Source organism: Somniosus microcephalus, chromosome 5, assembly GCF_052327205.1.
Source record: "Somniosus microcephalus isolate GS21.2 chromosome 5, FLI_Smic_1.0, whole genome shotgun sequence".
NCBI classification, from domain to species: Eukaryota; Metazoa; Chordata; class Chondrichthyes; order Squaliformes; family Somniosidae; genus Somniosus; species Somniosus microcephalus.
The window spans coordinates 24,937,242-24,949,329 of record NC_140991.1 but is presented as its reverse complement, the minus strand read 5'-3'; the positions used below and the strand labels follow the sequence as shown (position 1 = coordinate 24,949,329).

General features: G+C 44.7%; 1 protein-coding gene across 3 annotated transcripts in view; it reads right to left on the bottom strand.

The window, feature by feature from the left end:
- Positions 1 to 12,088, bottom strand: part of obscnb (obscurin, cytoskeletal calmodulin and titin-interacting RhoGEF b) — a 656,492-nt gene that overhangs the window by 297,064 nt on the left and 347,340 nt on the right. For all 3 annotated transcript variants that reach the window (XM_085987453.1, XM_085987451.1, XM_085987452.1), the window contains 3 exons: positions 11,292 to 11,549; positions 8,926 to 9,192; positions 7,333 to 7,605 (listed from right to left, as the gene is read on the bottom strand). In XM_085987453.1, the coding sequence (XP_085843579.1) occupies positions 7,333 to 7,605; positions 8,926 to 9,192; positions 11,292 to 11,549 (798 nt within the window). The remainder of the gene's footprint in view (positions 1 to 7,332; positions 7,606 to 8,925; positions 9,193 to 11,291; positions 11,550 to 12,088) is intronic.

Here is a 12,088-nt window from a genome sequence, read left to right as displayed (position 1 = left end):
CTGGATGGGAATGTAAGTTGTGAGGAGGATGCAAGGAGGCTTCAAGAGGGATATAGACAGGCTAAGTGAGTGGGCAAGAACATGGCAAATGGAATATAATGTGGAGAAATGTGAGGTTATCCACTTTGGTAGGAAAAATAGGAAAGCAGAGAATTTTTTACATGGTGAGTGATTGGGAAATGTTGGTGTGCAGAGGGACCTGGGTGTCCTTGTACATGAATCACTGAAATTTAACATGTAGGTACAGCAAGCAATAATGGCCTTTATTACAAAAGGATTTGAGTATAAGAGTAAAGGGCCTAGAAATTCGGTTGTGGGTCCGCCAGGGCTTTAGCGCCCGAAATTTTGCGCCGGCGTTAATGCCGCTGCGCCCGACGAAAATTCGGTTGCCCCGGGCCCAGACGGCGGCGGGCGCTAATGGAGGGTTTTTGCGCCTCACTATGGGCGTTCAGTGCAGTTTTGAGGCGCTAATCCCCCGCTGCGGCACCCGAGGCGGTGCGGCAGGCTGGGGTACTGCAGGCCTCCTCCTTCTGTTAAGGAGGAGTTGCCTGCAGCCGACCGCTGGCCGGTCGATTCGCCCGACAAATGAGCCCGGCACCTCGGGGAAGAGCCGGGCTCGCGGGCCACACACATCAGTGCCGCGGGGGGGTGGTGGAGGAGTCCGGGGAGGGAGGTGCGGGCAGGCGGCCGCCGGGAAAGCGGCCGGCCGCCGCTCCACCTTTATGCGCCGGCGCAAAGGTGTGTAACATCCCTTTCAACAATCGTTGGTTGCGGCTGCCACGGGCGAGGCGGCCGCAACTGAATTTGGGCTTGGGGCCGGGTTACCACGGCAACCGGGACGCTGCGCACACCGATGACGTCATCGGTGCCGGCGCAGCACTACCGGCTAACGCCGATGGTAGGGCCCAACGCAATTTCGTTACCAGCTATAATTCTGGCGCAAGACCCTCTAACGCCTCTAATTGGGCGCTAACCCCACCGAATTTCTAGGCCAAGATGTCTTACTGCAATTATATAGGGCCCTGGTGAGACCACACCTGCAGTATTGTGTACAGTTTTGGTCTCCTTACCTAAGGAAGGATATACTTGCCACAGAGGGAGTGCAACGAAGGTTCACCAGACTGGTTCCTGGGATGGGGGGGGGGTGGGGGGATTGTCCTGTGAGGACAGATTGAGCAGACTAGGCCTATATTCTCTAGAGTTTAAAAGAATGAGAGATGATCTCAATGAAACATACAAAATTCTTACAGGGCTTGACAGGGTAGATGCAGGGAGGATGTTTCCCCTAGCTGGTGAGTCTACAACCAGGGGTCACAGTCTCAGAATAAGGGGTCAGCCAATTAGGGCTGAGATGAGGAGAAATTTCTTCACTCAGAGGGTGGTGAATCTTTGAAATTCTCTACCCGAGAGGGCTGTCAAGGCTCAGTTGTTGAGTATATTCAAGACAGAGGTCGATAGATTTTTGGATATTAAGAGAATCAAGGGATATGGGGATAGTGCAGATGAGGTAGAAGATCAGCCATGATCTTATTGAATGGCGGAGCAGGCTCGAGGGGCCAAATTGCCGACTCCTTCTCCTACAGGTTGAGCGTCCAAAATTCAGAGTTCCGGAATCTGGAATGTTCCAGAATCCGGGACGATTGGTGGCAGGGTCGCCCGGAATCCGTAAAATGTTCCAGAATCCGGAACTCCGGATTTTGGATGCTCAACCTGTACTTCAAAAAGCCATTAACTTTTGTTGTCTTTTTTTGAAAAATCCTATGAAAAATGCGAGTGATGCAATAAAACTTTAGTGTTGTGTTTTATCCTCCTTAATCTGCACAGCTCCACTAAGTGTTTCCGCCAGGCTGCAGCCACGGCACCACGCCGCCCTGGCGGCCTAGTGTGGGCCATCGGATGCTCTGCAGAGCTCGCAGCATCCCTCCCCTTTAACAGAAGGGGAGGGGCGGAGAAACGCGTCAGCGGGACTGCGGAGCGGCTCAGGCATTTCCTGACTCGGAACGTGTTTCTGATGTCCGAAGTCCGGAAACGCCCGAGCCCAGGTTGCGATATTGCCGGACTTCGGACATCAGAAACACGTTCTGAAATCTGGAAAAACACGAAAACTGGCTCGGCCTCGGTCCTGAGGTTGCTGGATTCAGGATGCTCAAACTGTATTTCTTCATCAGAATTATCTACTTCACAAGAACTCAAGAATTGTTAGGAACAGGAAAAGGCTATGACATTCAACAAGTCCTGTCCCACTTTTTTGACTGATCTCAACCGTATCTTGCCACGTTCTTACTGTATCCTTCAATCCTTCTTTTTCCAGAAATGTATCTAATTGTCTCATGAAGCATTTTCAACTGCCAGCTTTAATGGTATTCTCTGGTAACTTATTTCCCAAATCATATTACTCTTTGCTTAAAAGGGTTCTCCTGAGTTCTCGTTTGCTCCTAGCTTCCTAATTTTAACTTCTTAGCGATTTTATGAACCCTCTATTCTACAGAGCACACTTATGGGGGAACTAGTACTTTGCTATTTTAGCATACAAAGATGCTAACATGTTCATTATGAAATGTTATTTTAATGAAGGCACTGAAGTATGTAAAACCCATGCAATTTCAAGATTAAATCTGCTCTGTAAACCTTTGAGTAAAGCTGGATTTAGACAGGTTAAAACCTGTTTTCTTCAGCAATTATGAAGTTCTCATTTGTACGCGCTCAGTTCCACTTGAGATCAACTCTGAAGCAGCTAATTAGCCACTTGAGCAGTGCAAGTCAAATGTTTACTCATCTAACTCTAGTGAGCGCAACTGTTGTCAAACTGGTCAACAGCAAACTCGTCAAGCCCATTTGTCAGACCAGGTCCTGAACACACTGGTTACCACCATAATGGACAGATGTGACTAGACTTCCGAAGGAAAGGGCGGCCTCCAACAATGCAAAGGAGGCAGTAAGTGTGACATACGGCTACGGCTAATGTAGTGTCAACCAATCTCAAGATCTGGTAGAAGATCCAAAAGAAGTTACACAATTTAAAAATGCCACAAAGTTAGGGCATGAGCATTACTTTAAAGTAGCTTCATGGGTCATTTAATGGACGTGAAGGGAAGTTAGAGGTTTATGCCAACAAATGCCCTATATACTGCAAAATGTTAGCAAGGATGCAGCAAGAAAGATACAAGGAACAATAGCAGTTTTATGCCATGATGGAAAAGAATGCAATGCAGGAAGGAATTTCCATGGACCAAGTCATCCTTGCAAGCCTGTGGAAAAGAATCAAAAAGAGAACCAACACAAAAATTTAGATAGCACCTCATTGTGTCCTCATACATCCCAAAACTCATCAGATCCGATGAGTTGCTTTTTAAGTTTCGTTAGTGTTGGAATGTAGGTAAATGTGGCAAGCAATCTGCACACAGCAAGATCCCACAGGCAGCAAATGAGGTGACTGACCAGTCGGTCTGCTTTTTCGATGGTGGCACGAGAGAAATGTTGGCAATGATGCTGGGAGAACTCTAATCTGAATATTGCATTGGATCTTTCATGCCCACCTGACTAAGCAGGTGAGACCTTGGTTTAACATCCGACCTGAATGTCAGCATCTTTGACAATAGAATACACACTCATTACTGCACTAATCTTTAGTTACAGACTAAACTTTACTTTGGGATCCAAGGGTAACAACAGTTAATGCAAAAATAAACTTACCTGGGCCTCCTGTGGTCACGATTCTGGCTGTCCGAGACTGTGCGGCCCAGTCGGCTCGCAGTTATGTCATGAGCGTCCCGAAGACATCATTGGAACGCAACTTGGCTATTTAAATTAGGTCCCCGCTCCTCTGGGGCGAGCAGCCTTCCCACGCATGGTTTCAGGTAAGTTAAAGAGGGGGTAGATGGTGTTAGGGAAATTGATGGGATTGAAGGCCGATAAATCCCCAGGGCCTGATAATCTACATCCTCGGGTACTTAAGGAAGTGGCCCTAGAAATAGTAGATGCATTGCTGGTCATCTTCCAAAATTCTATAGACTCTGGAACAGTACCCATGGATTGGAGGGTAGCTAATGTTACCCCACTATTCAAAAAAGGTGGTAGAGAGAAAACGGGGAATTATAGACCGGTAAGCCTGACATCGGTAGTGGGGAAAATGCTAGAGTCCATTATAAAAGATGTAATAGCAGAGCACTTGGAAAACAGTGACAGGATCGGACAAAGTCAACATGGATTTACAAAAAGTAAATCGTGCTTGACTAATCTACTGGAATTTTTTGAGGATGTAACTGGTAAAATAGATAAGGGAGAACCAGTGGATGTGGTGTATTTGGACTTTCAAAAGACTTTCGATAAGGTCCCACATAAGAGATTAGCATGTAAAGTTAAGGCACATGGGATTGGGGGCAAGGTATTGACTTGGATAGAGAACTGGTTGGCAGACAGAAAGCAAAGAGTTGGAATAAATGGGTCTGTTTCCAAGTGGCAGGTAGTGACTAGTGGGGTACCGCAGGGATCGGTCCTTGGACCCCAGCTATTCACAATATATAATGATCTAGACGAGGGAACTAGATGTAATATCTCCAAGTTTGCAGACGACACAAAGCTGGGTGGGCGTGTGTGCTGTGAGGAGGATGCCGAGAAACTCCAGTATGATTTGGACAGGTTGGGTGATTGGGCAGAAGCATGGCAGATGCAATATAACGTGGATAAATGCGAGGTTATCCACTTTGGTGTCAAAAACAGGAAGGCAGATTATTATCTGAATGGCAATAGATTGGGAGAAGGGGAAGTGCAACGAGACCTGGGTGTCCTTGTGCACCAGTCGCTGAAGGTAAGCATGCAGGTGCAGCAGTCGGTTAACAAGGCAAATGGTATGTTGGCCTTCGTAGCGAGAGGGTTTGAGTACAGGAACAAGGATGTCTTGCTGCAGTTGTACAGGGCCTTGGTGAGACCACATCTTGAGTATTGTGTGCAGTTTTGGTCACCTTATCTGAGGAAGGATGTTCTTGCCATGGAGGGAGTGCAGCGAAGATTCACCAGGCTGATACCTGGGATGGCAGGAATGACGTACGAGGAGAGATTGGGTCAATTGGGCTTATACTCGCTGGAGTTTAGAAGAATGAGAGGGGATCTCATTGAAACTTATAAAATTCTGACAGGACTGAACAGACTAGATGCAGGAAGGATGTTCCCAATGGCAGGAGAGTCCAGAACCAGGGGTCACAGTCTAAGGATAAGGGGTAAGCCATTTAGGACAGAGATGAGGAGGAATTTCTTCACCCAGAGAGTGGTGAACCTGTGGAATTCTCTACCACAGAAGGCAGTAGAGGCCAATTCATTAAATATATTCAAGAAGGAGTTGGATATATTTCTTAAGGCTAAAGGGATCAAGGGATATGGGGAGAAAGCAGGGACAGGGTACTGAATTTGGATGATCAGCCATGATCTCATTGAATAGCAGAGCAGGCTCGAGGGGCCGAATGGCCTACTGCTGCTCCTATCTTCTATGTTTCTATGTTTTCTAAATGCAGTGCAAACCCCCCACCCGTACTGTACATTTATATCAAGGATGCATTAAGATAAATGTCCTTTAGTTAATGTTCATGATGCAATTTTAACAACATTTAAAGAGTTGAATATAAGTGCATAGGAATAGGAGACCATTCAGCCCCTTGAGCCTGTTCTGCCATTCAATTAGAGTCATAGGGGGAAGATATTCGGTAACGCCCCGTTTGGGGCGCAATTATCGGCTGGGCGCAAAATTTAGCGCCTGGTGCTAATTATCGCCTCCGAGTGCAAACTTGGCTTCTATCGCCTCGGAGGTGATTGGAGCGCTAAATCAGGTGCTACACACCTCTCAAGGCGCTAACACCGAGGAGCGAGGCGCTAACTCAGAGCGCTGGCGAAGCTCATGTGATGTCAGTCAGCAATGGAACACAGACACACTGGCGCCGGCCAGTTCTAAAGGGGAGGATCGATCTTGCTCTCCATCCACACCCTGCGCATTGCAGCCTTGAATCTCGACCTGGAGAGACCTGTACATCAAATCTGCTGTAAAGAACAATGGAGAGGCCCAGGGAAAGAGCTCAGAGTGCAGCCCCTATAGTCTCTTCTAAATCGATGCAAGGAAGGTCAAATCAAAATGAACCTGCAAAGTGCTGCTCAGTACCCAAAACTCCTCCACACAGCATTGAATCTCTCCAGAAGTCTCTCTCGCTCTCTCTCTCTCTGAATGCGTGGTGCAAAAATGTCGCCGACAAAAAGTCAGGAAGCGGCCGCCTTTAAATAGCGCTCCCCCAGTCCCTTCCCGACTGCAAAACATTTCCCTCAACCTGTTGTTGCTAGCGGCAGGCGGTAAGGCAGGGGGTGCCACTCAATATCTGGTCTGGGGTGCAACCGGGGCGTTGCACGCTCGACTGACGTCATGATCTGCGGGCGCAGGAGATTGTGGCGGTAGTGTTTAGCGCCGCCGCAAAATGTCTGGTCAATTTCGCGAGCGGCGCAAACATCGCCATGCCCGGGCGCTAGTGGCTTTGTGCCCCAACGGGTGGCACAAAGTAACCGAATTTCCCCCCCCATAGAGTCATAATGGCACAGGAGGCCGCCATTCGGCCCATCGAGTCCGTGCCGGCTCTCTGCAGAGCAATCGAGTCAGTCCCATTCCCCCACTCTATCCCCGTAGCCCTGCAAGTTTATTTCGCTCAAGTGCCTTGAAAATTAGATCATAGTTGATCTGTGCCTCAATTTCAATTACCCACCTTTGTTCCGTATCCCTTGATACCCTTACCTAACAAAAATCTATCCATCTCAGTCTTGAAAATTTCAATTGATCCAGAATCAACAGCCTTTTGTGAGAGCGCGTTCCACATTTCCCCTACCTTTTGTATAGGAAAAGTGCTTCCTGATTTCACTTCTAAATAGCCTAGCTTTAATTTTAAAATTGTGCCCCCTTGCTCTGAAATCCACCAGAGGAAATAGTTTCTCTGTCTCTGTCTAATATCTTTATCAATTTACCTCAATTATATCACCCCTCACCTTCTAAACTCAAGGGAATACAAGCCAAGTTGTCTTAATAATTTAATTCTTTAAGCTCTGGTATCATTCTGGTGAATCTGCGCTGTACCCCTTCCAAGGCCAATATATCTTTGCTGAGGCTCGGTACCCAAAACTGAATACAGTACACTCCAGATGAGATCTGACCTTTACAGAAATGTAACCCTCGAGTTACAGCTCACCTCTGGAATAGTCCAGAATGTGATCCATCCCACCTCTTACTATCCGGTTGCAAAGAAGCTCAGGTGAAACCACCAACATTTACAGAAAAATGGTTAAAACAGCTCTCGTCTCAAGAAATACCTTTAACTAATAATTTTGCCGAAGAAATAAGCGTTCCAGCCTTAAATGTCACTGTTCCCGAGTCATCAGTTGCCAGGCTCTGTAACGTCAATGTGTGGATATTTCCATCTCGAACGGATATTTCGTTCAGATCATTGTTCCGAAGGGGTGAACCATCCAACCACCACTGCACAGTCTCCACGTCCTTGTGTGAGAGCTCACAATCAAATGTGGCTGACTCACCAGCAAAGACATCAGTGTTCTTCAAACCAGAAACTATTTTTATTTCACATTCTGGAAAATGAAACATCATTTATCAGTAATTTTATTTTCAACTGCATGTAATAAGAGTTAAAATATGTACAGGAAACTCTTTTTTATCCGGCACCGACGGGACCGGCGTGGTGCCGGTTTATCAAAAAGTCCGGATTACAGAGAGTTATAGTTAAAAGGTACGAGAGCTCCGTACACAGTAACAAATCCAGGCTTCCCTGTTGCTTAGCAAGAGCTGCAAGAAGCCCGGCCACAGACCAAGCGTCCCTGTTGCTTAGCAACAAGTGCAGGAACCCCCGATTACACAGCCAAGAATCAAGAAACGGCCACTAATATGAAGAAAAACTTAACTGAACCTACTCCTGAATTTTGTCGGTTAACCGAGATTTCCGGTTGTTTGGGTGCCGGTAAATCGAGAGTTTCCTGTATATACAGTTACTTAAGGCTCTTTTTAATCAATAAATACAAAACTTATTTAACTATCCAGTTTGTGAAGCAATCAGATGTTTGGTAAGCAACATCCCATACAAAAGTATATTACAGGATAAAACAGTCAAAATCGTGAAAAGTAGATTCACAAGATCATAAAGGGGAGAAATTTTACATTTTACTTATAGGATTACATATAGGATTCAATAAGATCTATGGAACAATATAAATTCCTATAAGGTCCTGGTAAGATTTCCAGAAGGCGAAGAACTTCAAAAATTAGATTTGATAAAGCCATTGAAAGTTATGGCTGTGAAATCTTCTGAATACGCTGGGTGTTTAATCCTCCTATGTGTCTAGTGTACAAAATCAACTGTTCCTTCATTAATTATCAAAGCTGTTTTGTTAAATATATATACAGTGGAATTTGCTTTTAACAATCACCGTTAATACATTATTATATAATATAATCAGTTGAATATATGGATCAAATCCCATTAGTCATTCCATTTAGCACATCTTTCTTCCGAGATTCGGTATACGAATCAATAAAGAATACTTGTACTACAGTACTCAGTTTGTGCTGGGAATAAAGAAGAATGCCTACAAGTTAAATGCGAATGTATTGGTATTGCTTACACACTGGCACCTTTAAACAGCTGAGCAGCACTGAGACAGACAATCCTGCTACATTTGAAACAAACTTTTAGGCATTCTTTTAATATTCCTTCAGTGGCCTTTAACTAAATAAAGATGATCTTTTCCATGGGAAAGTTTTTTGGCTGTTGTAGCATTAAGGATTTAAGCAGCTGATCAGTAAACAGGTGTTGCGCTGCTCAAATTCATCATCTAAAAAGTTTTCCTATGGAAAAGACATTTGCAGTAAAAATTTTAAAGTAGTTGAATTATCACCTCTAACAGTTAAGGAAGCTGTTGTCTGTAGGTTCCCAGAATAACAAGTATATTTTCCGGCATCTCCTGGCTTCACATTGTGGATTAACAACTCAACAATGGCACCATTTTGTTTCATTTCATACTTGTCGCTTGGTTGAAGCACTGCAAGTCTCTTTCTCCATTCCACAGGAGCATCGGGCTTAGAAAGTTCACAGCGCAGTGTGACTGTGTGACCTTCTTCAGCTTCCTCGTTCTGAAGCTCTTGTTTGAAATAGGCAGGTAAAGCTGGGGTTTACATAAATATAAAAAATATAAGTTTTTTTTTAATGAATTTAATAACCATTATGACTTATAAGTACACTTGTTATTGTTAAATCAGACCTGGACAGCTTCAACCATTCAATTATTATTTTCATTTCTTTTTGCACTCATCCACAGCACTAGATCAGTTTCCACATGCACAACAATAACACCAAACCCAACCCTACCTTTCCACTTCTCCCAAAGCTGTTGCTATATTTTCTGAATGCCTGTCTTACAGAAGTCAAAATTCCTTCAGGTCAACATTGGATAAAAGCTATGCAGGAAACTTTCGATTAACCGGCCCCTAAATAATCAGAAATGTCGGTTAACCGGCAAAATTCAGGAGTAGGTTCAGGTAACTTTTATTACTTGCCTTGCTCCATGTGTTGCTGTGCAAGGGTGTGGCTGCAGCTGTTGCTAAGCTACAGAGATGCTTGCAACTTGTGGCCATTGTTTTGAACCTGTAAGCAACAGGGTTTGTTGCTTTATATGGAGCTCTCAGCTCCGAATCTTTTACTATAGCGTTTGGTTATCCGGAATTTTTGATGAACCGGCACCACGTTGGTCCCGTCCGTGCCGGATAAAAGAAAGTTTCCTGTACTTCTTGGCTCCTGCCAGGACATAGGTGCCTCTTCCCACATTCTAAATACTCTGACAAACTTTTTTATGCCAAATCAAGTGGTGTGCAACTTCGGGACTATTCAATTCTAAGCTAAGCCTTTTGTTCCACATGTGGTCTGTTGCCAAGATCACACCTTCTACCTCTGAAACTGCACATTTGCGTTCTTATCTCTTCCCCACAGCTGCTGAAACTCTGGAGTCCATTTTAACTCACCCCGCCCAGCAGGAAGGGGGCAAGGAGGCCCTTAAAATGGAGTGTTATGTCTTATTGTCCCGATCATGCTGGAATCTCACTGGTCACCATTTTAACTGCTCACTGCAGTTAGGTGACTGAGGCATCCACTGGAAGCAGGTGGGAGCCTCATGAATTAATGCAAAATCAGAGGCCTATTATCTCAATGGGACCCTGCTATCTTTTGAGAGGCCAGGAGGAGCAGGAGAACACCTCCAGGCCCCAAAAGGAAAGTCGTGGCCTCTCCTGCCCCGGTGTGGAGATGCCGGTGTTGGACTGGGGTGGACAAATGTAAGAAGTCGCACAACACCAGGTTATAGTCCAACAGTTTTATTTGAAATCACGATTTCAGATAAAACTGTTGGACTATAACCTGGTGTTGTGTGACTTCTTACATTTCTCCTGCCCCGGACTACGTCCCTCCTACAAGACTCTCCCGAAACCATCTCCTTATGACTTACCCGCTTGCTAGTGAGCCAAGTTCCATTGGTTCTCTGTACCCCAGCAAATTGACTTCAAGATCCTTGACCTCATCTTCAAATCTCTTCAACCTATTTGAAATACCTTTCTACCATAGGTCCCTGCCTGCACCCTCTGAAACCTAATTACTGCTCGTTGCCCAAATCCCTTGTTTCACCATTGGGAAGATGATATTTCAGTCACGATGTTCCTGCCCTCTGTAAATCGCCAAACCACTTTACTTTGTTATCTCCCTCTGCCTTCACCAACTGCCTAAAAACCTTCTCTGATCATGCTCTGATCTCTCCCCTCCCTAAATTTTCCTACTTTTCCTGCTCAGTTTCCAGCTTTCTGCCTTTTAAGCACTTGGCAACATTTTTCTTTATGTGAGAAGTACTATCTAAAAACACGTCGTTGTTCTCTTGACTAGAGGTATAGGGCTGGATTTTCCTCTTTGAGGCGTTAGTAATAATTTCTTCAAAGTTTTATATAAATCTCAGTCATGCTATCTTAAAGTGTGACACCAGGCACCGACAAACTACAACTGGTATCAGCTACCGGGTATATGAAAGAGGTCTACCTCTACAAATAATTAAAAAACAGCGGATCAAACCCCAAAAAAGGGAACTGACAACTGCATGAAGATAGGAACAAACAAAGGAAGATAAAGACGTTAATCAACAGAAGGTAGATAAGAAAGATGGAAGGATTTTGTTATTCTTGGATGACCATGAAGATTTTCAATTAAATAAACGTGTCCCCTTCCTACCTTCCACTTTTAGGGAAGCACTGGTCCGCTGATCTCCAGAATCACAGGTATATTCTCCAGCATCTTCTAGTGTTAAGTCAGAAATGACCAACTCAGCCACTGGACCCTTTTGCCTCACTTCATATTTGCCGCTAGGTTTGATTGTTTCTGAGCCTTTCTTCCATGTTACAGGCACTTCATATTCAGAAAGTTCACAATAAAGAATAGCTGTACCTTCTTCCTGTGCTTGTATGTCCTGGAGATTTTGTTTGAAAAGAACTAGAAATGCAAATAATAAGGGCTACAATGAGTTACACATATACGAACATGTGAAAACAACAAGACAGGAAAAGACCTACTGGTCCATCCAGCCTGTCCCATACAGTTGTGATCCCTTATGCATCACAATACATACACTCCACCTGAAGCCATGTCATTTCTTGGGAGAGGTGAAAAACCAGATAAAAACCCAGGTCAATGAGAGGAAATAAAATCTGGAAAATTCCTCTCTGACCCCCCCATTAGGCAATCAAAACTAGTCCAGACCACCCTAGTCCTGATACAAGGTACCTAGCTCTATATGGCAAATTAGACATATTCAAATATCCAACAGAGCTGGATGACAGTCAGTTATGTGCAATTGCAACTGTGTTTCAAGAGTACCCTTGGTGAATACAGTCTCCGTGCCTTTTAATGGGCAATTATTTTCTTTTTCAAATCTTCCAAGACATAGTTCCTTCATGATTCCCATAATTTCAGTTAACAGCTACCACCTCTTGCTTTTGATGGCTCCATCTTTAGCATTGCTTTATCTATTG